The sequence below is a fragment of the Drosophila takahashii genome, chromosome 2L (assembly GCF_030179915.1).
Source record: "Drosophila takahashii strain IR98-3 E-12201 chromosome 2L, DtakHiC1v2, whole genome shotgun sequence".
NCBI classification, from domain to species: Eukaryota; Metazoa; Arthropoda; class Insecta; order Diptera; family Drosophilidae; genus Drosophila; species Drosophila takahashii.
Window position 1 is genome coordinate 25,290,792 of NC_091678.1, and position 27,983 is coordinate 25,318,774.

At 37.8% G+C, this 27,983-nt stretch overlaps 1 protein-coding gene and 1 long non-coding RNA gene across 6 annotated transcripts in view; both read right to left on the bottom strand.

The window, feature by feature from the left end:
• Positions 1-1,264: 1,264 nt before the first annotated feature.
• raw overlaps positions 1,265-27,983 on the bottom strand; it is a 29,821-nt gene continuing 3,102 nt past the window's right edge. The window contains exons 2-10 of one of the 5 annotated variants that reach the window (XM_044393488.2): positions 20,687-21,400; positions 5,143-5,249; positions 4,968-5,082; positions 4,405-4,729; positions 4,124-4,338; positions 3,358-3,516; positions 2,899-3,296; positions 1,964-2,832; positions 1,265-1,905 (exon numbers count right to left, since the gene is read on the bottom strand). In XM_044393488.2, coding sequence (XP_044249423.1) covers positions 1,750-1,905; positions 1,964-2,832; positions 2,899-3,296; positions 3,358-3,516; positions 4,124-4,338; positions 4,405-4,729; positions 4,968-5,082; positions 5,143-5,249; positions 20,687-21,210 — 2,868 coding nt within the window. In that variant the 5' untranslated portion in view covers positions 21,211-21,400 and the 3' untranslated portion in view covers positions 1,265-1,749. Of the gene's footprint in view, positions 1,906-1,963; positions 2,833-2,898; positions 3,297-3,357; positions 3,517-4,123; positions 4,339-4,404; positions 4,730-4,967; positions 5,083-5,142; positions 5,250-5,975; positions 6,460-14,920; positions 15,027-20,686; positions 21,956-27,983 lie in introns of those variants that run through there. The other 4 variants (XM_017137233.3, XM_070214976.1, XM_017137232.3 and 1 more) reach the window with 4 other exon arrangements.
• LOC138911945 (uncharacterized) lies at positions 25,898-26,936 on the bottom strand. Its single transcript, XR_011417580.1, has 3 exons — positions 26,905-26,936; positions 26,733-26,848; positions 25,898-26,661 (listed from the first exon to the last, which is right to left on the bottom strand). It is a non-coding gene; the product is annotated as an uncharacterized lncRNA (long non-coding RNA).

A 27,983-nucleotide genomic window follows, 5' to 3' on the forward strand; every position in this document is an offset into this window, starting at 1 on the left:
GCTTTTTGACATCTGTAAAAGCTTTTAAAAATGGCGCGAACTTAAAATTCAAGCTATACACTTTAAAAATTTTTATTATCTTAAATGTTGAATAGGAAAATTCAAAATTTATATAAAACATTACACTGATGTAATCTTCTTTATATTCGCTATTTTTGTCATCATCAAAGGTTTGTAATTGTGTTTATTACTTTTTCTAATTTCCTTGTTTTTTGTTATAGATTTTGAATATGGGCACTTCCATATTGTCGCTCGGGACATTTGCACACCTTTAAAGTTGAAAAAAAAAATGGATTTTCATTTTAATAATGAGCTGTTCTGTTCACTTTTTTCAAGCTCTATTTTGTGTAAAAATCTTGATTTTGTACACCTTTTAGTTTTTAAGATATCGTTAAAAAACTGCCGTATTCGCTCGGGACAAAAATAGAAGTGGATTTCGGGGAAGTTCATTCAACAACAGAATTTAGCGAATTCTGATGGAACATTTGAATGTAATTTTTTTAGAATGTTATCCAAACATGTCGCTATGAAATGGTTTTGGTTTTACTCAAAAATTGGTTGCAGTTTTTTCTTATGCAGTTGCAACTACATTCGTTCGGGACATGTCGCTCAGGACATTTTTTCTTAGCGTTTTGTAAAGTGTATTTCTTTACCTCTATCCCTTAATTACTGGCTGTTTTGCATTTAACTTAAAAGTTTAACATGTAAATGAAGCATTCATTTGAGAATAATGTCACATATTACCATTCCTAAAGGATAAATTAACAACTGAAGACAGGTCCAAAAAATAACAAAAAAATAGCCAAAAACTAATTTTTGCGTATATTGGTGGGGTTTGTCCTAAAAATAATAATAATAACTATATTCCAAATTTTTTGTAAAGCTCAGGATCAAACTATTTAGAAACTAAAATCGGGGCAAAATCATGTGTACATATGTTTTATTCAAGTTTCAAGGTTTTTGGCTTGGTGGACCTTTTGGTGAAATTGCCCATATTTAAAAATTTATTAAATGTTCCAAATGCGATTTTGTTGAAATACTGCCAAGGAAGTTGTATTTCTAATCGACCAGGTTGAATAGAATCAAGATCTCTTTTGAGAACTTCAAAACCTTGAGCTATTGATAAAGAAATTAGTCCCGGTTTTCCATGACTTGGACAAACCATACAAACTTGTTCACAATTATGTTAGAAAAATTGTTTTATTGAGATATTTTTTGCCAGCTAACTGGTACAGTGGGTCACTATGGATATACATATACATAATTGGGGCTTTTAATATAGTTATTAATTATTTTATATCTGAATGCTCACTAAGTTTATAAAATACATACATTTTAGTGGTTGTTGCATTGTACCTTTATGCACTTAAAATTGTACATGTTCGAATATTTACAGTTAATTTAGCACATGTACCACGTGTATGGTGTTAAATAAATAATAAATTAGCATAAAGCAAATAGCTTATAGCGAATATAGAGAGAGGGGAGCTGAATGCATGACTTTCTCCATTCGGTTATGAAATGCGCTCTCTGGGCGACGACATTTTAGTGGTTTTACACTCGTTTTATGTATTTTACTGCATATAATATTACGTATAGCTTTAACTAGGTAGAAGAGTGTTCTCCGAATACGATTAGACACCATTTAAGTTAGTGGGGGGGTTAGGAGTAGAACGTAAATTGCACTAGGCCTTAGATTTAGACATAAGCATAAATTGTCACGTGCTGGAACTTGAATACAGGTACGAATTAGCAGCGGTCGCGGTTGTTGTACGCCTTCACCTTGGCCACGGTGCACTCGAGGGCGGCCCGAATGTCGGTGAAAACGGGCACGCCCTGCCTTTTGGCCAGGTCGATCAGGTACGACCGTCCGCGATTGTAGTCCTTGATGGCCGCCACAGTCAGCTGGAAGGTAATACGAGACGAATTAATAAGCTATTAACAAAGCTTGACCGCGACTCACCTTCTCGCCACCCAGGACACAGTCCTCGGGCAGCATCTGAACCGCCAGCACCACGTTGTACATGAGACCGATGCAGTGGGCGGCCAGGGTCATGGGTGCCAGGGAACGGGTCTCGTTGCTGATGACGAATAGCAGCACGCGGCTGGAGTCGAGCAGCGACGGGTTGTACAGGCTCTGGCGCACGGCGACCGGTGGCAGTGACCAGCTGAGCGACTCCTCGGCCACCGTCAGCTCCTCCTGTTCCTCCAGCTGCAGCTGGTTTCCCTTGCACTTTCGGCGAGTGCGCACAAAGGATCTCTGCTGCTGCTGCTGCTCTTGCGGCGGCGCAGCACTAGCCTGATCGTGGTTCTGGATCATCTGCTGGATGCTCTCGTGCAGCGCGGGGGTGTGAAAACTCACGCTCTTGGACTGCAGATAAGGGACAGCCAGCTCCTGACGCCACTTGGTGCGGAGAACGCAACTGCCGCCCAGGTAGACATCCCGGATATCCAGACCACCGCCACAGCAGAGGGCATCGCCGGCACTGGCTATTGAGCTGCTGCTGGAGAAGACCGAGTCGTTGGAATCGCTCTCCTCCTCCTCGGCGGCCACAACAACGGATGCTGTCGCCGGATTCGCCTTGGTCTCTATCGTCTTGGTGGTGATTATTTCCGTTGTCTCGATGGACTCCACGTTCAGCAGGATCTGGGGACGGGGGCTTTTACCCGTGGGCTGGGGCGAGGAGGTTCCACTGTCCCGGCTGCGGCCGAGTTGCTCGAAAGGGATCGGCTCATGACCGATTCCGCTGCTGCTGTTGGACGGAACACTGGCGTTGCTCGACGTGCGCGAAATATTCTTGCTGGCCGAGTAGTAAATGTCCACATCGGGAGCTGGTTAATCAGGGAAAAAAAAGGTTTATTAATTAATAAATAATTATTGATTTAGCTACAACTCACCGTTGGTGAAGTACACCTGCGGCGGCGGCACATTGGTGCCCTTGATGGGCGAAATGCAACCGCTCTCGTGGATCTCCTGCTGCAGGACGGACAGGTACGCCGAGATCACGCAGAACAGATCGAAGTCGATGAGCTCCTGGTTGGGCAGGATGGGCTGGCTGCAATTGCCGCCGTCGGCATCCACATCCACATCCAAATCCAAGTCATCTACGACAGCTCTTGTGCTGTGCGTTTGGAGCAATTTCAGCGATTCGCGTTGGTTGATTATGATCTTAGTTAGATTGTCTAAATTAACTAAACTCTGAGCATAGCCTAGGAATAAGAGAGCACGTTTGCACTGTTCCACAGTGAGCAGATCGCTTTGCGGATTTACACGATCAAAGGCGCCGCGAACGGTGCTAAAACGGAAAAAGTAAATAGTAAATATCATACATTGCGAGTAAAATCCTTTCTACTTACTCTAATATAGAAGATATTTTGGACGGAGGATCCCTGATGCCAGACAGGATATCCTTAGTGCGCTGCAGGCCCAAAGGTATGTTATCCAACACGGGCAGTCCGCGACGGGAGACCAGCTCCTTAAGTATCAACTGGTTGCGATTCAAATCGAGGTATTCTCTGAAGGAAAAACGAGGAATTTTTTGTATTAATTTAAATTTTAAACAAGAGAGAACGTTATAGTCGGGTGCCCCGACTATCAGATACCCGTTACTCAGGTAAAGGGAGTGCGAGGGAGATGGAGATAGAGATAGAAAACGTTGATCACGCATAACTTTTTAACGAATGGACCGATTTGAAAAATTTCTTCTACATTTCGATAGGTATTGATAAACACCATAAAACTGCATTTTTACTTTTCCGAAATATTGAAATTTTTAAAATCGTATATAAGGGATTGTGGGCGTTAGAGGGGGCGTGGCACTCTTTTAAAACAAACTTGCGCTGCGTAGGAACTCCTAGAATCTGCATGCAAAGTGTCAATCTTCTAGCTTTTATAGTTTCCGAGATCTCAGCGTTCATACGGACAGACGGACAGACAGACAGACGGACAGACGGACAGACGGACATGGCTAGATCGACTCGGCTAGTGATCCTGATCAAGAATATATATAGTTTATAGGGTCGGAAACGCTTCCTTCTGCCTGTTACATACTTTTGCACGAATCTAGTATACCCTTTTACTCTACGAGTAACGGGTATAAACAGAACTTTATCAAATACTCACTGCTGTGAAATAGGCTCATTGAGGATCTTCTGATTTGGTTTGTACGGATGCAAAACCAACACCAGCTGCTTGCAGTTTTGACCCGCTATGTGTGCCGCCTCGATGGCACCAGCAGATGCGCGTGTTTCCGAATCCATAACGAAGAATAATACACGGGCCTTTTCCTTAGCTCGATGCTCCAGCTCGATGAGGTCGGGCGTCCAATCGGATACTTGCTGTTGGTCAGGGAATTGCAAAATTAGCTGGGTCCTCTGAAGTATTCTGTTCCAAGGCATACTCACAGGATTGTAGAATGAAATGCCCAGCTCCTTGAGGGCTGGTATGGCCACGTCGGCTCGCCAGGTGGTTGGATTGCAGGATCCGCCAAGGAACACCTCAACGGGCTCGTTGCTGGCGTTCTTCTTCTTTTTGGTATCGTCCACGCTGCTGAAGGACTTTGTGCTCCTCAGTTCGGTCCCATGGTTATCCGGCTTTTTGGTGCTGTAGGCAGGTGACTGAAGGTGTTGCTTGGAGGTGCTGGCAGGATCATCTTGTTCCGGGAGCAGTAGTCCCGAGGTCAGAGACTGATAGTCGCAGTACGACGGCTGATTCGAAATAGTTGAAGCTCTGATAGGAAAGAAATTAAAGAAGTTTATTAAAAACTGGTACATCTGATTTTCAAATGTGTATATTACAAGAAGCTTAAGCTGGTCCAAATATAAAATATTTATTATTTGCTCTTAAATTCCCAAGTCTAATGTTCAAAACTAAATTTAACATTAGTGAGAAAGTATTTTTTTAAAAACTGCAAAACTGATTGGTTGCACATTTTGAAAAAACCCATAGTCTTAATACTGAAACTTACCTGAAGCGTTTCAGATCCGCGGCTAGCACACAAAACTGACCAAAAGTCAAGCCATTTGCCTGTCCACTTCCTCCCTTTCGGGCCACTTTCTTGGCAGTCTGCAACATTTCGCTAACTGTGTAGAAATAAATAAATTAAATAGCTACATTTAATGTTTTGCTAATGAAGAACTCACTCTGCTTTTGGCTAGGATGGAAGCTTAGCTCGTGGAAGAGTTCCTGCGTTCGCTCGTCGGGCACCACATTGCATCTGGCCTTTGCTCGCCATGCATTCAGAACTTCTCTGTAAGAACAAAAAGAGGGAAATCATCAGTGGGGAGCCATAAAAGTGTATCTTTGTTTGAGATTTAAAAATAAACTGCCCTGAGGTAGTGGTTAATTGAACGATTTATGAGCTTGTTGCGCAATTTATCAATTTATTGGCCTCCGGAAAGATTTGGTAAGAACTTATTTCCTATAAAATTATTTATATTTTACCTACATATACAAAGACAGTAATTAACGAAAATAATGAAATCAATTGTTATAACAAAGAAAGTTTGGATGAATCAGAATTGCATAAGGAAAATAATTGAATGATTTAATTGGTCACGTTGAGGCTATAACACGATTAATATTACATTAATCAAATAATAAGCAAATTATGAGATTTATGAATGTTAATACAGAGTTTAATAACACTGATCATTACTTTTTTAAACTCAGTTTTTAAGCCCGAGAGGCACAAAATGCCCAAATAAATCAACTCGGGAAATTACTTCAACCACTTGCCTCCTTATATAGAGGGATTACAGCAATGAACCCGCCCAAGGACGCAGCAACTGAACAAATTCCGAGCTTTAAGGGGTATATATATTGAATAAATCACTATAAGTCAGAATCGTACGCCAGTCACGTTTCTCGGGGCCGACACATGTTTTAAAACCCCCAATTTGAGTCATGTAAGCGCGAAAATGGAAAAGCAAATTACAAACAAAGCCAAAAAACTATTCATATATGAAAATATTACGAGATTTCTGTGGCAGCTTCGTCGGCTCCTTCTGTTTCTTCCGCCTTTTGGCAAGAAACCGCCGCCGTCATCATCGTCAGCAGAAGCAGCCAAATCATTGACAATTGCATCATTTGTGCAATGGAAATTTAAATATCGCGTATACGTAGCGTATGCCAGCCGCAATGGGAGAAAAACAGATTGGAACGGGATGGCAAGTAGCTAAATGGGTAATATTTATCGTATATAGCTGAACACAATTTTGCGGCGCAGTTACTTGATTTCCATTTTATTTCGAAACTGTTTTCGTTTTTTTTCTTTTTTATTTATTTCACTTGGTTCGAGCTTGAAATGGAAAACGCAAATATAATTCATCCAGAATATCGCTTATATTTCTTAATATATCTTTTGCGTTGTTGACAATTTGCACAGCACAGCAGAAAAGAAAAATAAAATGTTGTAATATAATGCGTAAATGACTTTAAATAAGTTTTATTCTGGGCTTTGTACACATTCGATTGAGAATCACGACTGAACTGAAGAATTTCATTATTAATGTATTTGGTTCTGAGCTGAGAATTATTTCACATGATTGTTGGCTTATCAACGATAGAGAGTGGAAATAGGCATTATTCTGGGAAATGACGTCAAGTTCAGTGACAAATAGAAGTCGGAAAAACAATTAAAAAGCTATTCTAAAATCCATTAAAACTAAGTCGAAGGCTAATATTAAGAAATAAATCAAAATTAACGTTTTTTTAGAATAAAGTGTTTTATTTGTAGATTATCAACTTTAATTTTCTAATATTATACCTCGACAACACAATACTCTTTAGCCATAACTTCTTGGCTTCTTTGTAAAATGGCGTAATATTTGTTTTTTGTTTTTATCATTAGGTATGCACAACGCATGATCTAAATCTGTAATATCCATAATAAAACTTCCCTTTACTTTTGAATCACCCAACGCGTTTGGAAAATATGTAATCACAATCGCAAACGAAACGCGTGTGCGATCGAGAAACCATGAATGAGGAGCAACATTTTTGGTTTTATAGCTCAACAAACTTGTCCGTTAACGGTTTGGGACGCTTCCCACTCAAACAAAACATAAGCTATGCCACAAAGGGGTAAAGAAACTCTAGTAACAAAGTCATACATGTTGAGCAAATCCCAAACCCAGGCGATTATGTCAGAAAAAGAGAGTGTTTTAGAAAGGAAGGGAAAGGTGAGGTAACCATCTGAAAATTGTGCTGCTAATGCAGCTTTTAAAAAGCTAGAATGAATTTAATTTGTAGCACTAATAGCACTATGCAGCATCAAAAATTAACCTCGATGAATGCTATATTTTTGGATTCGTTACGAATTCCCAAGTTAAACTGCGTTTTCCAAAGAGTTCCCCGACGCAAGGATTCTTAGCAAAAGGACCTCAAAGTTCGAAAAATGCTGAAATTGACCAACTTTGCGGAGCTCTCAGACGCAAATGGATGCATGGCTTGGTTCGAAGTTAAAGTTTTTTAAAAGATACACCCTTTATCTTTCAAACCCCATACATAAAATAATTTTAGGATTTTTTTTAAGGCAGAAATAAATTCCAAATAACATAGTCAAAAAACTGAAAAACAAACAGCTGCGGTCAAAATAGTAGCAGTGTTGCCGTCTTGTGTTTTTAAAAGTTTGATGTTGTAATTTTTTCTTATCCAATTAGTCTAATAGTAAAATTATAATCAATACAATATTACCAGGAAAAGATCAATTACAACAACAAACTTTTAAATACACAGGGCGGCAACACTACTACCATTTTGACCGCAGCTGTATACTTTTATGTTTTTTGACTAAGTTTTCTAGAATTTGTTTCTGCCTTAAAAAAAATCTTAAAAATTTTTTATGTATTGGGTTTAAAAGATAAAGGGTGTATCTTTTAAAAAACTTTAACATCGAATCAAACCATACATCCATTTGCCTCTGAGAGCTCCGCAAAGTTGGCCAATTTCAGCATTTTTCGAACTTTGAGGTCCTTTTGCTAAGAATCCTTGCGTCGGGGAACTTTTTGGAAAACGCAGTTTAACTTGGGAATTTGTAACGAATCCAAAAATATAGCATCCATCGAGGTAAATTTAAAAAGCACTAAAAATGCTGCACAGTGTAGTTTAAGTAAGAGTATAGGGAGTGGATTAATAAAAATAAATAAAATAGTGAGATGATTTAATGGCCCGGATGCAATATTAGAGCCACATTTTTGAATTTACATCCTACGGATAAGCTTGAGATTATATTTTCTTTACCATATGACACTTGCATTTTAAGGATTCAAATAAATATCTGAAAACTAAAAACGAATTGCTTACAAAATTATTTTCAAGAATTATGATCCTGACTTCAAGATCTTCTGCACAACATCAATACATAATATTCACCTCCTAAAGCTCGGTTTCACACTCAATATTTTCGAATTTATGCTCCCATTATCTGGCAACGCAGACTGGTTGGCTAAGAGACAACCCAAAACCAAGTGCAGGCGGCGGTCAAACTTGTCTAGATGCCAATTACATGACTGCATCAACTACATCGACTAGGCACGCCCACATCCTCACATCATTCACTAAATTTGGCCTGGCCTCTCTTAAGTTTTATTTTGTTCTGGTCTGGCCTTCTATTTTTGGCCAGCTTCTGCCTCTGTTTGCCTCCGCGCCTTTGTGTGGGTGAAGTTGCGCCATATTTGCTACGTTTTTTCGTGTTTTTGGAATTTTTATGGCAAACAGACGCAGCAGCCGCAGAATTTATGCTTTGTTTACCACAAACACAAGAGAACCAGAGAGATTCGATCCATAAAGAGGAAGAGGAACGGCCGCCAGCCGATGATCAAATTTGGCTGTCGAAACATTTCCGGGAAGAGGGGAAGCCTGTATTGCACATGAGGAAGTGCAGCATCATTAAAATCAACAGATTTTCAATTTTGGTCATAAGTTTGCAAGCAGGACCAGTTTGAATAATCAGATGCTATACGTCCTGTTCAAATCTTCCCCTTAGAATGTAAGAGAATTTGAAAGCTTATATCTGATACTTAATAAACTCTTAAAAATGTATTATAAAAATCTTTCAATTATTCGTACAAAAATTGGGAATCGTTTAGCTGAGTCAAAAAGTTTATTTCTAGAATGCAAGTATTGGGACATATAAAGATTCCTAAGTTTTGCCTTTTTCATACTTTTATCTCAACTATATTTCATGTTGCCATCATTATATAAATATAATACTAGTAATCTAACTAAAAACGTATCACTTTTAATGAGACATTTGCAATTAAGTCAACACTTTTTGATTTCAGCCAAACCGACAATTATCAAACTAACGTTAATTTATGTTTATGTAACTCAAAAAATGAATGAAATACATCCATATTTAACTGAAAAAACAGGAAACAAGAGTGAATTGAGAAAGTTCCGGGATTCTTTCCAAATTTTTGACAGCTTACAGGTGGGATGGAGTTGATTTCAGGTGATTCACACGCTGTTTTCATGATGAAATTGTGGAACCAGATGGATTCTTAGAACCCGACATGATGAGCTACTAAAACTGCGACGAACTTTAGTGGTAAACAAGTTTTGCGTTCTCTTTTTATGCTGACCAACCGAGTGGAATAACAAATAAACAATGTATTTTAGCTAAGAGAAAAGGAGTCAATAACAAAGAGGTATTCAGAAATGTCGGAATTATTATCAGAGAGCCGCCCGGCTACCGGAAATTCGCCGTGACCCATTAAAAGGTAAGCAGATAATAAGCCAAGGTCCTCTCGCTCTTTGTCTCTCTATCTCACCTTTACTATAGGCCCTACGTGCTAAAGATAACGTTATAACATTTCTACATGAATCAAGACAAGGCAATCTATAACTGGCCTATCTCCCGATAACAATACGAAATTGCTTATAATGAAATCCTAGTGTGTTTCCACTTAGTATAAGCCATTAGGCCATATGGGAGATAAAAACGGAGTATTTGACATTTTCAGAGCTCTGATTCATCCGATAGTGCGATTAATCATTGCTGATTACAGCATTTATCTGTTTGGGGCTATTGTCATTTGAATGAATGAATGTTGGAATCAATTAAATATATCTGTTTCGTAAATATACCTTATCATACTGAGACAAGAGTTTATGAATGACATTTAATATGAGTTTTTTATACATTTCTATTAAAGACGTTATATCTCCTACAAAAAAAAAGGAAAGGCAAATTACTAAAATACTCTTAATTCAAATATAAAATGTAACAATATTATTATAAAATATATTCTGGCTGAAATAATATGAATGTTTAAAATGGCATTAAAAAAGAACTATAAGTTCTCGAACGATTTCATTGATGAACAACAAATGTAGGATGTTTTTCGAAATCCAACTTTATCCAGTCAGCTTATCGGCAATTTCCGCTGCCTTTGTCAATGGGCCAACCGCACAGACATATCTATGGCTCAATGTATTAAACAGATCAGCATTTCCGCAAATGATGAATGGATTTCTCCGGAGAAATCGCATGCAACAATTTTGGCATGGGGCCAAGCTGAATGACGTTGCGGTCAATGTACAATCTTACAGATACCCATTCAGAAATGCATTTGTGGAAATGATTTCATTGACCCACGCTCCTCCCCGTCGAGTGCCTTATAAATGAGTAATAAACAATTTCCGAACACAATTGAACAAAGTGACAAAATGTACATTGAACCCGGTGAGTGAGAAAGGAAGATTAAGTGTTGCTAGTCGCACCGAAACACAATAGTAAACATGTTATTTGCATTTGGCAGTTTGTAAACTGAGGGAGGAAGAGTCGTTATGATGTCTCAAAAATGGCCAACATCAACTATGAGTGACTAAACATATATTTGCATTTAACAGCTAGTAAATCAAGCGCAAAATATTTGCCTACAAGTTTATAGAACACATGTTAAGCACTCGCGGATTAATCAGCAGATATCTATGCAAAGATAGAGACAAATCTCAAAGAGAGGTGTGTTTCACACTGCACTGAAACAAAATGTAGTGCGTAAATAACATAAACCAATAAATAATAAATACTGTACTATCCATTTATAGCATTGTAATTGGGTATAGCGGTAGTAAAGAATATACACAAGGGTTTTATGCCAAAAAAACCTTTTTTTGTAGAGTGACCCCCTCCGTCCTTCCTCTCTCAAATAATCCAATAATATTTAAACATTTTATAACGACAAATTGAGAATTTTCAAATGATTTCTTAAGCTTAAGTAGCGAAGTCCAAAAATTGAGGACAAAGTTGAATCTTTTTCCCCAAGTGTATGTTTGCACAAGACTTGTGGCGCCCTAACCAACACACACACATACACTCACTCACTGGCTCTCTGTTGGTAACAGGTAGAGCGAGATAGAAAGAGAGAGAGAGGGGGCGTTGGGGGCCAGGGCGGTTGAGGGGGGTAGTGCAGCTTGCTCAGCGACGACTCGTTTCAATACAAACAAACGCACCAACACTGGCACAACTCGCCCGGCAATAATCGATGATGAGGTCATAACTAATAATAAAAATGACGCTTACTCACCAGAGTAAAAAGCCAAACAAAGAGCGCCACTCAACAACGAAGAGAGATGGCAAAGAGAGAGCGAACAGCTGTTCTTGGTGGGCCGGCCAATCCAAGTCCGAAGCAATCTTGGCAACACATATCTCTTCTATTTAATAAGCCTTATCTGTTATCTGCTATCTTCTTTATCAATGAAACTGCCTGGCGTCATCGCAGAGCTCTTTGAACTTTCTGCAGATGTTCCGGTGTTTATCTAAATCCGTGCTCACTGTCATTTATCGCTAATGATATCGCAATATCGCCAGTGAACTCATGTCAATAAATCACACGCCTAATTCCACTTAATGGGTCAAGAAAAAGTGGAATACTAATTGGGTATGGAATTTTATCGTCTTCTTGTGTGCGGTTCGCTTAGCAAATTATATCGATATTTCAGTATTTGGACAATTAATTGTGTTTGACTAGGCAGTGCAAATTTGTTGGGTAGATAAACCCCAAAGATAGGAGTTTAGAAAAATTAATATTAAATAAACATGCCGGGCTTACATTGAAAAGTTTGTTATATTGCTCTAGACTCGAAAAAGACTTCCTTAAAAAATTAAAAAGTTTACTAATCAGCTTAAAGAGACCTGTGTTATAGAGAATATAGTTTAATCTTAACAAGAAAGGAAGTTAACTCCGGCCAGCCGAAGTTTATATACCCTTGCAGGTATGCCTACTTAAAATGTTGTTTTTACATTGTCAAAAATCAAAACGCCTACTTTCTACAAATTTACAATAGTTTTTCTATTATTTGTTTGATAATTCCTATGGGAGCCATAAGATATAGTGGTCCGATCCGGCTGGTTCCGACATATGTACTACTTGCAATAGAAAGATGACTTTTGGGAAAGTTTCATCGCGATAGCTTTAAAACTGAGGGACTAGTTCGCATAGAAACGGACAGACGGACAGACGGACATACGGACATGGCTAGATGGACTAGGGTATTGATGCTGATCAAGAATATATATTTTATGTGGTCGGAAACGTCTCCTTCACTGCGTTGCAAACATCTGACTGAAATTATAAAACCCTCTGCAAGGGTATAAAAATAAAAAAAAATAAAAATAATCTTTATGTTAAATTCGTTTTACCTTGAAAGATACAAAGTCGCTTTCTTATTAAGTATCCTTTTACTGGGGCTAGTGAACTCCTAAAATATATCAGCAATGCCAAAAGCTAATTATACTGACTTGTTTTGGATATTTACAATTAAAACAAGAATGGAAGCTACCTTCGGCCAGCCGAAGCTTATATACCCTTGTAGATAAAAGAGTGCTCACTCGGTGCAGTTCCAGGGATTCCAGATTCAGCGTTTCTATTTATTTAAATTTTGTTTTTAAGTAGTCAAGAATCAAAACGCCTACTTCCTACAAAGTTACAATGAATTTTCTTATATTTGTTTGAATATTCCTATGGGAGCCTTAAGATATAGTGGTCCGATCCGGCTCTCTCCGACATATGTACTACCTGCAATAGAAAGAAGACTTTCGGGAAAGTTTCATCGCGATAGCTTTAAAACTGAGAGACTAGTTCGCATAGAAACGGACAGACGGACAGACAGACAGACGGACAGACGGACATGGCTAGATAGACTCGACTATTGGTGCTGATCATGAATATATATACTTTATGTGGTCGGAAACATCTCCTTCACTGCGTTGCAAACATCTGACTGAAATAATAATACCCTATACAAGGGTATAAAGATAAAACCTTTTACTTAAAAAAGACTACTATCAGTGATAGCAAATATTTAAAGTTAAATGGGATGTTTCTCTTGAATATTATCTTGCATTGATGATGGTTTCTCAGTAATTTACAGACTGGAGTAGAATTTATTCTTAGAATTCAAGATGCATATTTAACTTTTATCATTAAGTACCACATCTGCATACATCGTTAAATGTTTTTAGCTAAAGTAATTACCACCTTTTGCTCCTCGAACGCTTTTAGAGGAAACCCTAACTCAAGCGGTGCTCAACTCTGATTAATCGGTAGTTTGTTTATTTATAAAGCGCCGCTTCTGCCGGTTTTTTGCCGACGCTTTGGCCCCTTTCGACCAGCGACTATTTATAGAGACCGGGCAATCATGGCCAGAATTTCCACATCGACAATGGGGCAAAGCTTTCACAAAGCAGTTAGCCCATCGTCTGCAGAAGAAGATATAGCGTCATCGTTTGTCTGGGAATCGGTTTAGTTGTTTAGTTGTACGGCTCATATCTTGATTGCAGAGTCGTTGTCCTATAACCTTTTATTTTCGCTTTATTCTGCGGTTTGCCAGCGACTTCTTCTCTTCTTTCGTGCTCGTCTGCTCGGCTTGTGACATCAACGTTTATTTTTAAAGCTCCACACTTTACCATTTGTGTTTCGTATTTATATATTTCCTTCGCCCTCTCACCATGTTTGCATTTATTTATTATTTATTCGATTGTATACCAAATTTGTAGAGCGCCATGATATCACTAGCGAGTAATTTGTTTACCTTCGTAAACACTTCGCGGTGCTCGGCCAGAAATTCCGTCCAGGTGATTGGAGGCCAGACAAAAAATGGATTGGCCTGTATTGGCTAAACTAACTGTCTGATTTCCAATCTTTTTGGGTTTCTCTGGAGTGTACAATGTGATTTGCCCTATCGGGCTGGCATCTAATCTAATCTAATAGCAACTTCTAATGGCCGAACAGCGAGGAGTCGTTTGGAACAGTCGATCTGTGTGTACGGCAAGCGATTTAGATTGGCGGGCGAACACGATTCGATCATGCTCCAGAAAAAGAATACTATATACATATATATGCCGAACAACGGGGGAAAATCTGGAGCGTGACTTTCCCCTGGGAAACCGAAGCGAAACAACTGTTTGTTTAATGTGACCACACTTATTCACTACTCTTTGGAATAGAAATTAAAATTTCTTGGTTGGTTCGGAAAAAAACTAGTAAACAAGTTTTTGTCCTAAAATTTGTATTACGTTTATTGCAACATAGTCCTAAATTAAAATCCGATTATAAGGAACAATTGAAGAGCTATATTTAAACTTAAAATACAAATATTTTTTTATTTGTTTAATAAAATTAATTATTTTCAGTAAAGCAAATAAAGTTAATGTTAAACTGGGGTCCTTTAGATAAGGCTTGAAAAAAAATATTTCTACCGATAATACTGTGGTTTTAAGTTAAAAATAAATAGATGTATGATATCAGTAAGTGTGGCTACTCTTTAAGGACAGAACAAAAAATAAAAAATGTTGTAAAATAAAAAAAAAGGTTTACCAAAATAGATTGGATGTGCGGAATCTTTTCCTTAAAAAATACTTTTCAAGATCAGAATAAAAAATAAAAAATGTTGAAAAATAAAAAAAAGGTTTACCAAAATAGATTGGATGTGCGGAAACTTTTCCTTAAAAAAAATCAATTTAACCGAGAATGCCTCCTGTGGTTTTGAATTAATTCCGATATCCGTGAGTATGTTTAACCGCAGTGAAGTTAAAATGCTTTATAGGGCGAGCTCAAAACCGAGATGCAGACAACACGACTGCTCATTAGACGCGCAAACGGGCAACTGATTTGCTTTTCTTCGTGTGCAATGCTTCTTTCCGCCGCTTTTCATTCTGTTTTTAGTTTAGCTTTTCAATGGCTCCATCCGGACGACGGCAACTGAACTTAGTGCTCGATGAAATTCCGATTATGAGAAAATTGCCGCCCGAGCTCACGAACTTTTGATGTCATGAAGAAACAAAAGTCGGAGTGGATTATATTAATAGGAATTACAACGCGAGTCAGGGGCGTCGAGCTGAGGGGGTCAGACCAGAGGGCTCACATTTATTTAATATTGTGTTAAATTACTAATTAAGCGTGCCACTCAAGCGGAAAGGGGTAGAACTGGGGGTGTAGAATGTTACGGACGGTTGGCGATGGCAATAATGATGATGATGACGATGGTGATGTCATGAGTTATCGTTTTCTGATTGAAAGTATCGAGATAGTGAACCCGACACTCGACGACCATCGGCGCCCTCTCTGTCGGCCTAGAACAAAAGGCCCCGGAACGGCCTACGTACTGTCACCCGCCCAGCTGTCAATCCATCAAGCCCTCAATCAGTCAGTCAATCAGCCAATCATCCGTCCACATGCTGCGCTAAAATGAAGTTGTCATCGACACATTCGGCCGCTATCGTTTTCCTCCCACTTAAGCAACGCAGTGCGTATGAGGTCAACATTTCAAAAATAAATAGGTTACATATTTCGGTCGACTAACAAAGAACTGAAAGCCCAGATCGAAGCGATCGATAGCACACAAACCCACATAATCGAGTGCCGAGTACACAAATTGGTTTTTGCGCAAGGTTAGTGAGGCATCGATCGGTCCGACATCTGGTTTCCTCTAATAAGTGAATGCAAAAGGCGAAATGCCGTGAAATGTGAGTCAATTTGAGGTGCAGAGTTATGTGTAAAGCCTATATAAGATACATAGGACTCTCATACGCCTAGTGAGATCACAAAGGAATTTAATGCAACTTATGATTCAAATAGCAATTATTATGGCTAAATGATCTGAGGTAACAAAAATGTTTCTGATTTGTATATAGGTTTAAAAATTATTAACTAAATTAAAATGAGTAAAATTACTTAGCACGAAAGTAAATAAGCTAATGTGTTTTAAAGAAAAGAAAGTTAGTGCTATAGGGCGCCAACAAGATTATAGAATAATTTATTAGAATTATGGAGTTTGTATGCCAATTCATTGTTTTATACAGAAATTATAAATATAACCATTAGATCTTATCTAGACAATCATCATGAGTATGGTAAATTTGGTGAGAATACAATCGGATCCCACACAAAATTTGACCAAGCCATAAAATTATATTCTAAAAAATGGTATTCTGTTTTGCCGTTTCTTTTGCGGTAGATATATCTCCTCTTTTTGTGATCTCACATGATTTAATGGCATTTCTTTATATATTGCTATGAAATTGTTGTTTCGTTGTTTGCATTTTGGCTGTTGATGTGTTTGCTTTGTAAATTATGAAGTAGCCTCAGTTATATGGCCCTCAAAAATTCACACTTTCTTTTGACTTTGGATGATGCATATTATTTTTAGAACATGCCCGCGTAAACAAAGCGACGGCTGCAAACCAAATAAATAGACGTACGTAAACAATGCAAAAAAGAAGCGCTTTTTAGTTTGCATATCGAAAAATTTTAAAGGCCGGGGGCATGGCACTGAAAGTAGCCAAAACTCTTTTCGGTTTGACCATGAAAATGGCCCAAGTGCAAACGAGTGATCTTCAGCCAAGATTATCGCAAGTATATCGTGCACGAAAAACATATACCGAAAGGAAATAAAATATTTGTCTTATATAAAGCTAAAAAAAAGTATTTATCTTCAGATGTGAAGTACAAATTTCTTGATTTCGAGTAAACCACTTATCAAATGTTTTATCAATCGTATCATAATAAATTTTTCATTTGCTGCATCAGGCAAAAACTTTTTTGGGGGTGACCACATCGTTTGCTTTGCCGCCAAGTTAAATATGATTTGATTTGTTTGGAAATGCTTTTATCAAATTTTGGCTTTAATAAATGCCTACACTCTCTTTTGATGGTGTCATCAACGGATTGGATCATCGTTAAATCGAATTTATCAGTTGCGCTTATCGGACAAATGAGTTGAAGTTCAGAAAGTTTCAAACCCTTTGCACTCGCTTGATAGCTTTTGACTTTATCAAACCAAATGTCCAAACTCTTTTAGAGGTGACAACATCAATTGATTGGCTCATCCGCCACAATCACATTTTGACTTTATCGGCTGTCATTATCGGGCAATCAATGGGGAATACGCAGTGGTCTGGACTTCCTGACTTTCATTACAGCTTGGCCTTTTATAGAGGTACATCCATATAAAGTAGTTTTGATAGACTGGCCTATTCTTAGTCGCTGATTGCAGTTGGCTGCAATCTGCATTCTTCCGACTCGTTTGTTGTTATTTTTAAACGATTAGCTCAGTGTTCGCTATACGATATTTATGTTTGGTACTGGATGTGTTTACAGCACACGGCTCTCTGCAGTTTTTCGATTTCCATTTCAATTAATTGTTTACAGCACGTTTCTCAATTATGTCGACTGAATAATTAATGAGCGCATTTGCTTAGCCTATTAATGCATTTCCCAGCACATTTATTACTATTTATTTGCCAACGTGCCGCAGTTCCGCAACGAGAATTGTGTGAGAATTGGGTGTGCGATTTATTTTCCTAATTGACTTCTCCCGATTTCTGTTGGCGGGACTATCTACCTGATGTCGTTGGCAATTTGTACAGGTTTTTGATAAATCACTTTGTTACAAAAGCGTTTAGCTGATTATAATCCAAAGAGGGCATAGAAAATATATATATTTTTTTTATTATATTAGTCTACTTGTATATTATAATGCAAACTACAACTTGTTTATGAAATCTTCGTAAACAAAGCCATTAATTCTTCTGAAAACCCTTGACGGAAGATTTTCCCGGCTAAATGATTATTTTATCGTTCCGGATGAAGGGGCCCACCAGTTAAAACACTTCTAAAAATACGAATAGTATCATTCTACACAATAATAACATGCAACTCTCTGCATTTCGGATAAGCCCGACAACAAGCTCAACTGCAAATTGCGAGTACTTAGAATTTCTATTCGTCAGCCGAATGAATCGCATTTCTCCAATTGGCATTTAACTGAATTAACCGTGATAGCTACTTGGCTATTCGATTGCATTATACCATAATCAAGTTAAAAATAAAGCATAATATTACGAGGGCAAATTAATGTATGATGCGGGAAGACAAATTGATAAATGCACTTCACGTCAAGAGGAATAACAAAACAATAAAGAGCAGACATCAAAACAAGACAAATAATGCTACTAGAATAATTGACAAAGAATGCGGCATTTGGCTGAATTGAAGTGCCTTTGATAAACTCATCATGGAGACTTTTGCCCGGTCAATGCTTGATTTATGGTTGCAACAATAAAATTAAATTAAGGCGAAATAAAAACAAAGCCAGCTCTTTTAATTGAACTTTTTTTCGTTTTGCCTGTGTGGACCACATAAAGTCTTTAATGAACGCGGCGGACCGTGATTTATGAGTTGAAATTAGTTGACGCTTTTTTATCCATCTCCACGACGCGAGATGAAATGGCCAAGCCTTCAGTGCAATACTCTGCAAATCGCCAACACGTGTGGCACACACAATGTGGTCTTACAAATTGAGTGTGTCACGAAGAAGGTCAGTCGACAATAGATCATGGCTAAAATTAAATTTCAGCCATAACATCATCGGCCACGAAGACGGTGGGAAGCAGGAGAGCGATAGCCATCTAGCCAGACATTCGATGAATCGAACTTGGTTCATACCCCGCAGATAACTGATGGGCTTGGGCGTGGTTCTGCGATTCGAATAGAATTGAGGCACTACCTATTTATATTTATTCTTAATGATCTAAAAGGTTTACCATATTATTAAAATACTGCCACGTACTGGGTACATCCCATTCGATTAAGCTCGGATTGGATAATTGTCTGGTGTGAGACCAAATAACCCACTGAATAAAGCAAACTTGTGTGTTCAAAGGTGATAATGATGCCATTAAGATAGCCGGTTTATACGGATGAGTTGCACAAACAATCACTAAAACGCATATCATAAATACAAATTTCATCAAAATATTAGTTATGGCAGGGCATCACCTATTCGTTATTAGGCCCCGAAATATTACTCCGAGTGCTGGAGGCAATGTGCTCAATAAATACGTTATAAAAGTGACAATTTGTTGCCTTATTTATGACTTTATTATATGCAAATTGAGACAAATGCCCAATCTACGGCGTGTACTCGATACCAGCAATCGCACTCGATACTCGATGCTGGCGAGATCGTGTTTACAGCGCGCTTTGACATTTTAATGCTTTGTTATTATTTTGAATTTCAATTCCAATTGACAAAAAGCAAAAACAACTAGGCAAATGCAATACACGCGCTTCTGTGTATGGAGACAAAAAAAATAATAAATAACAAATAAAAAAACATCACACAAAGATCAAGTTCAATGAATTTTCACACAGTGACAAAAATGGAAGACCAACAATTCCCGGGGAGCGGTGGTAATTTCATTTAATTGAATATTTTTCGTTCTCTGCTTTCGAGCGCGCGCAAAATAAATATAAATATATCAGTTTTAAAATAACGATGACAAAATCTCTCAGGAACGAGCGCACCAAACGGAACGGATCGCAGTTCTCACAGTCCGAGGGGGCGTGGCAGATCGTGCCGCCCAGCAGATAAATCTCTGCCAACAGCGTATTGAACTTATCGAATAATGCAAAGTGCGCGGATGATGGCTAATAAAGTGAATAACCCTAAAAATGTCAAATAAACCCGGTTCACATATTGTGATTAATGGAGGGTGATAGAGGTCAAATACCTTGGAGGGATACTGAACCGCCCAAAAAACATTACTTTTCAAGCAATAGTTTTCCTGTTTTATAACCGCAATCTCTCTGCACATCACCTCAAAACCCATTAATTCATTGAACTGCCCATAAATATTTAGGCGAATGCCCATTCACATCTGGATTGGCTTTCTGGCGACCTTGGTTAAATGCAGAGAGCTTGACCTCCCAATCGATCAGCAATGGATGAGAATGATGAATGGGCAAACAAACTTGTATTTATATCCTTGACTTGCAAATTCTGTTCCTATCCAAATATTTACCCTGAGTTTAAACTACTGTAATGAATTCCTAAGTATATCAACATAAAAATCTTTAGACTTCCTGCTGATTTCGTTATATTTTTCCGTCCTTACAAAAAATATTTCTTACAAGATAAGTTTTTTCTTGGAATCTGAATTTTTGGAATTTAAGTTCTGGCTTACTTTCAAAGTATAAAATAAAATATATTTCTGAATCTTTTTTTATGAAAAATATAAAAATAAAGCAGATAAGGAAAGAAAAATGTTTAAGTACTTGAAAATAGGAAACAAAAAGGTTACATTTTGTGTTTTAAGTGAACCTGTACGATTTGATGTTAGTATAGTGGGTTAGTAATACCAACGAGTCAAACTTAGAAAAAACAAACGGAAAAACATACCCAAAAAACATTTGCGTTATCTGCGCGGGCGTCTGGCAGACATTGTGAACGTTGAGGGTGCGTGGGCGGGCGTAGAGCATTCCGGCGGGGGTGAGGGGGGGCAGTACCGCCTCGTGCAGAATGGCCGAAGTCGAGTTGCTGCGGATGGTGGTATATGCCCTATAGTGCGAACTGGCCGAGGATCGCAGCTCCACGGAAGTGGTGGTCGTAGTGGTCTCCTCGATTTCGTCCTCCTCCTTCGGGTTACTCAGGGATGATTCCGATTGTTTTTCCGATTCCGCCACCTTATCCATCATTATCTGGTGGTGCCGACTTAGGGGGGTGGCGGGTGGCATTGTGGCTGGTGATTTGGGGCTGGGCGTGGGGGTCGACTGCTTGGCAGAGCGCAATTTGATAATGTTCTGGCCACTCAACTTCTTGGCCCGCTTAATGTTGATATTGTTGCTGGTGCTGCCGTTATTTATGGTATTGTTATTACTCGTATTTGTGGTTGGATTACTGGCATAACGATGTTGCAAGCGCATTTTGCCTAGGTCTTTTTTTGAGAGCCCTAAATTCAATGTTTGAAATTCCGCTTTTGTCCGATTTGTTGCATTTGTTTGTCAGTTTTTCGGGGATTATCTGTAGCCATTAGCATAACTTGTCCATTCTGCGATCTCGACTCGCCGGCAACAACATTTCACGACGATGATGCGACGCCGCTTTCACTTTCAACTGAAGAATTTATGTGAAAATAAACAATGTTCAAAAACTCATATAGAAGGCAACAAAAAGGCAAACAATAAATATAATTCAAATGCAGCAGAAATGGTCTGTGCGTGTGTGTTGGTTTATAACGATTTTTGTCTGGCCAAAATAAATCTAGAAATTTTATTTCCCACTTTTATGTTGTTTAGCTAGCACTCGGTTGTTTTTCGTGTGTGGGTGCTCTTTTGGCAAATATTTATGCATAAATATACATCTTAAGGCATTACGCTGTGCACAAATTAAATTGATTTCTTTGGGGCGAGAAAGTGAGTGTGTGTGTGTATACGCGTTTGTTTTTATAAATTTAGAAATGATTTTATATGGCGCACACAGGCGCGGTTTTGGTTTTATAGGCGATCGGAACGGAAGTCGGCTGAATAATATTCGTAAATATCAAGAGAACTCGAAAAGAGACTCACACACACGGACATTCGCACACAGAGGCGACGGCTCACCAACACTCATGCAGCGCGACCGACGAGGCGTATACGCAACGTTGTTAACGCGTCGAATGAACGCAAGCGAATGAGTCGCAAAACTCGGAAAGTCCACAAAAGTACTTTGAACATCGATCGCCGCTGCGAACCGAAGAGAGGAGAGAATCGAGAATTCGGGAGGGTGAGAGGTGAGACAAAGAGAAGGAGAAGCCCTCTCTTTCTTCCCCAGCACACGTTCAAAACAAACAACATTCAATCAAATGGCGAAAATTTGACCAATGCTGCAAATTGAGTAGGAAGAAGCCACCAAATTCACGTTGCGCGTGGGCAACTCTCGATTGTTTAACAAATTTCGTTGACCGGGGAAAAAATCCATTCACACCGCACAAAAAATGAACACAAATCGATTACACACTAAAACAGGTACAAGCAGTTATTTGATTGAAATTTATTAAAGACTTAAATTCTCACCGAGTGTTTCTAATTAAATTGTAAATTAATTGTTTAAAATGAAATATAGAAATAAATTACCCAAAATCGGTATACATAAGTATTTAAAAATTATTTTGAAAACATTTTAAAATATCAAATCGATATGCGCATAGTAAATTTGTGGTACTATACGCATATTGTTTTTACCATGCAATACTAATAGAACTGATATTAAATAATATCGTTTCGCCGAATTCTGTCTATCAGAGATTCTCTAACTTCGAAAAAGAAAGGAAGAAGCATTAATGCGATTTAAGTTACGTCAGTGGGAGCGAGAAAGGATCATTCGAAATTCGAACTTAAAAAAATGAATAAAGCAATTAATAACAAAGCTTTCAAAAATTATAAATAAGAGAGAATATTTTTTTTACATAATAGTTTTTTTTGTCTTAGTGAGTTACTTTATAGCACAATATAAAGTAACTCACTAAGATCTATTAAATGAATAAAAATTAATAACGGTTAAACTTTTTTCGAAACCCCAAACTTTTGTTTAAAAGTCTTAAATAAAATTAGGTAATCACAGAATTCGGGAATTTATAGTACTTCTTAAAAGACAAATACCGCAATCTACCCTACCTAATTCGTATATGGATTTATTTGTTCTTTCCCATTTTACTTTCTTACTATCATCAAATCATAGATTTTGTCCATAATTTTACTATCTGTTGCCATTGTTTTTGGCTATCAGACTTTCTCTTTTTGTATGTTTGTTTTGGTGTTTGTGTATTTGACTTTCTTTAGTTTTTGCAATCAAATGGAAACTCAAATGAAAGTCAACCTAATCTATAGTGCGCGGTAAAAGTATAAGGTACATAAAAGCTCCATTTTCCAGATAAAGATGTGAATAACTTGTATTTTTGCTGAGAACTTTGAATTTCAAAATTGAATAAAAAAACGTCCTTTGTTTGAGTCGGATAATAAATATTATGCATAGTTATTAACGAACGATTGATTTGCAAAAGCTATAGAGTTTTCAAACGAACTGTGCATTTACACTTATATGACTGCGAATTGGGAGTGAAGTGACTAAGTCACCAGGGTCCCAAACCGATTTGCTCCCAATTAGTAATTATTGCGCTTACTCATGGCCGAAAAAATGTGAATAAAGATTGTAGTTGACCAAGAGTCAGGTGACTAATAATGGGACTCCCTTCGGCATTAATAGAAGCCCCCATAGGCTTTTTTGCCCCAAAATAGGGATACCAGGTGAGTGGTATTTCCGTAGCGTTCCTTTCTCCATTTCGTGTGTGAGTGTCAACAGCTGTTTGTGGGCGGTTTGAAGACTATTTTTGCCAAATAGGTGGCAATATATACTACTCATCTCACCTATATAAACAGAAAACAAGCGAGTAGAAATCTGTCTATATCTGCCAGGCCGAAAATTTATTGATGCCGCTCGAAATGGGATTAGGCGCGCGTGTAGGTGAACGAAAAGTCCACAAAAAATATATATTTTCTAAAAAAAAATCGGTTTAGAAAAAAAGAGGGCGTTGCTACAAATTATAATGTATGTCAGGGTTTGCTCTTGGCACTTGTTTCTTTTTGCCTCGAATGCGAAAGTTCAAAAAGATTTGCGCACATGTCCAAGACGTTTGTTTCGGCTCTTTGTTTTACGTTTCTTTTTAATAATATTTCCCCCGGTTGTTGTGTTGGCCAAAAATACTCAAATTTGCACGGCACCAGCGGAGATGCTGTCATAGACGCGCCTTTTATGAGCATTTTGCGATGATGCCATTCGGGTTAGGTTATCTCGGGTTATATGGTGGCCATAAATCCATCTAAGCCTAATTAATTGCTCGCCACGAGTTGAAACAAGGTGAAAACATTTAATTTGCGGTTCCGGATAATCGTGGATTATAATTTTTGGCGTGCAATGATAATGCCAACAATATAAACAATTTTTTTGCGTATTTAATTAGAGGAGATAAAATGGGATAACAGATTGTTTACTTTTTATTCTTTGATAGCACAAAAAATACATGAGGTGAAAGAAATTAAATTTGGTGTATGTGATACCCCTTTATTTTTATTTTGTATAGGGGTTTTATAGAGCTTCTTATTACATTTAATATGAAATTTAAAACTTTGTATGTACATTAGGGTGGTTTTTTTTTGTATGAAAAATTCTAAGGTCCTACTCTCACCCCCTTATACTTTGCGCATTGGTGCATTTAAGACATACCAAAAAGAAAAAGTATAAAAAAATGCGATTTAGGGCTTGCGCATTGACCTTTAAGTTTATCACTCATACGAACTGTTGCCCTTGATCAAATATTTTAATTTCATATAGATGGCGTAGACTTGTCATTACTTATTGAGTCTAAACATAAAGGTAACCTTGTCACCTTTACAAACGGCTAAAGAAAAATAAAATCGCTATGGCAATATAGGTTCCAATATTTAAGGGAGTCGCACCACAAATCAAACAAATATTTTTTTTTATTTATCGCCCCCAAACTATATGCAGAATATGTGGATAAAAAGCTATTTAGATATTTTTAAAAATATTAATGTACGTTTCGTGGCCAAAAAAACACTTGCTAGGGTTTTATAACAAGTTTAGATCCCAAGTCGAAATCTAAATTTTTACTTTAGTTTGTTTTCGTAGTCTAATGAATTACGTGGACTATTATTTAACAAAATCGTCTAGATCTACATTTATTGAATCCTTCATACAAACAGACAAACAAAGCAATATAATTATACCGAAAATTCATAAATTTATTTATTTTGTTATATCCCTGCATTATAGGGTACAGGGTATTATAATTTCAGTCAAAAGTTTGCAACGCAATGAAGGAATGATATCCGACTATATATTCTTGATCAGCATCACCAGGAGAGTCGATCAAGCCATGTCCGTCTGTCTTTTCTTGTTAAGTCGCGTTATTCGTCAAAGGACGTACTCGAATTGCCTTGCTCTTCCATACGCTAACCAGCATTTTTGCAACAAGCTGAGCACTTTCAGATAAGAAACTTTGTTTCAGAGGAACTGTCCTGTAGAGCAAAGTACGGTCCTCTTTAACGGCAAAGTTTCTTCTTCATTAAAATTGAAATTTACCTTTCCAACCAAAAAAAGGTGCTCTCCATTTTGTTAACGATTATGAACGAAATCAAATATTTGACAAGTGTAGATATGGGAAAAGATTTGCCTACCAAAAACTCATACTGGCTTACGTGCCGTATGAGTAATTTTTTTGGAAACTTTGAGACCATTGCGCAAGCCCTTAGACTTAATTTAAAATTTTTTGGATTTTAGTTTAAGTTATTTTGCACAAATATCTTGTGTTTAAAAGGGTGAGATAAAAATTCCTTATAAAAAACCGCCCTAATGTACATTGTACAAATATATCATAAAAAAATTACGTAGTCAGCTTAAAATAATAAAATTACCCCCAATGACTAAAAATATTATTTTTTAGCTGGATAACATTATTGATAACCATTGCTTTACAAATAATAAAAACGCACAATAATAATTTTTTCAAATATTTTAAAAAAAGTTATTAATTAATTAGCATGGAATTTGTATTTATCTCAGACTCTAAATTAAAAGTGAGTTTATCGCAGCATATTATAGATAGAGAATGTAGGTATATTTCTAAGTATTGAAAAACAAGAAGAGAATCAGGAATTGCCTAGTTAAGTTGCCTAAATGGAAGTAATTATCTAAAACAATATGTAATTACTCAATAAATTCTTGTCCCACATTTTGTATTCTAATTGCCATCCGTCAGGCTAAGAAAATGTAGAACTCACCCACGAATTTTTTGATTGGCAACCGATTGTCAGTTGATTGACAAACTGTTTGGTTGTGTGCGATTGAAGGCAGGGTCTCAATGTTATATACTGAAACAGGTCATTATATTTACGGTCAGGTAATATTTGGATCTCTATATGAGAAATATGATTGACCATTATCATGCTAGTTTAAGAGAACTAACCAGCCAAGAATATTTATGCAAATTAGGGTAGATCTACTTTAAAGAACTTATAATTCATGTAATTTACTGAAATGGGGTCGTATTAAATCCATATTTACTATACTTTTTAGAGTGTTTAGGGTTCGGCCTCAGATTTCGCTCACTTTTATTTATGATCCCGCTGCTGATAAGCGGCAGTCGATTGTTTTTTAGGCGCTAACATACGGACAACAATTCAATCAAGTATCCATCACTAACACACGCGTTGAGAGAGCCGTGCCCAGATAAGCAAATGGTTGGATAACAAAGGCCTACAGATAATGCCAATCGCAAACACAGCGAAACACATTCGGGTTTGTATTTGTGATATTTGCTATAAAGTCGAAAAAAAGTTTATCGCACGCAAACAAAAACGACCTTCAGTAATGATGCCTTTGTATTTACCTAGCCATATTAATGTCGCGGCGATTTCTTATTGCCAATTTGCTTTTTATGTGTACATATATTTTTGAAAACATTTAAGATTCCGTTCTGGTCTTCCTGGTTGGTACATGTAAGTGCTGCATAATTGTTTATGTTTTATTTAAAGGTATACATTTTTCCCTTGCACGCTTACTCTTTTCCCGCCTGTTTTCATTTGAATCGCTTGGACAGCACTGCCGTTTATTTAAAATTTTAAATGAGCAGAGCCCAAAGCTTTTTCCCAACACATTCGCCAAAACGTCCCAATCTCTCTCCTTATATTTGTTATACCCTTGCAGACGGTATAATGATTTCAGTAAAAAGTTTGCAACGCAGTAAAGGACACGTTTACGACCCTATAAAGCTTATATTTTCTTGATCTGCATTACTATACGAGTCGATTTAGCCATGTCCGTCGTGTCCGTCCGTCTGTCCGCTTTTACTTTATCAAATAAGGGCCCTGAGAACGATTGCATTTTGTAATTTATAATAAAACAAGAGAGAACGCTATAGTCGGGTTGGTGTCCCGACTATCTAATACCCGTCACTCAGCTTAAGGGAGTGCGAACGCTGTACTCGGGTTGGTGTCCCGACTAATAATCGTAACTCAGCTAAAGGGAGTGCGAGGGAGATAGATATATAAATTTTGATTGCGTATAACTTTTTAATGATTGGTCCGGATTGAAAAATGTCTTCTACATTTCGATAGGTATAAATATACACAACAAAATTGCATTTATACTTCTCGGAAATCTTTAAAGATGTGGGCGCAGGACCCATTTTAAAATCGTTAGTGGGCGATTGTGGGCGTTAGAGGGGGCGTGGCGCTCGGCTAAAATAAACTAGCGCTGCGTAGGAAGCCAAAGAATATGTGTGGGAAATCTCAACCTTCTAGCTTTTGTAGTTTCTGAGATCTCAGCGTTCATACAGACGGACAGACGTACAGACGGACAGACGGACATGGCTAGATCGACTCGGCTAGTGCCCCTGATCAAGAATATATATACTTTATGGGGTCGGAAACGCTTCCTTCTAGCTGTTACATACTTTTGCACGAATCTAATATACCCTTTTACTCTACGAGTAACGGGTATAATGATCTGTTATACCCTTCGGCTGGCCGAAGTTAGCTTCGTTTCTTGTTTTTCTCTCAGTTCAGTCATGCATAGCACACCGAATACAGGCTGCCCTATAAAATCGGACAGTAATAACACTGTGCAGCATTTTTAGTGC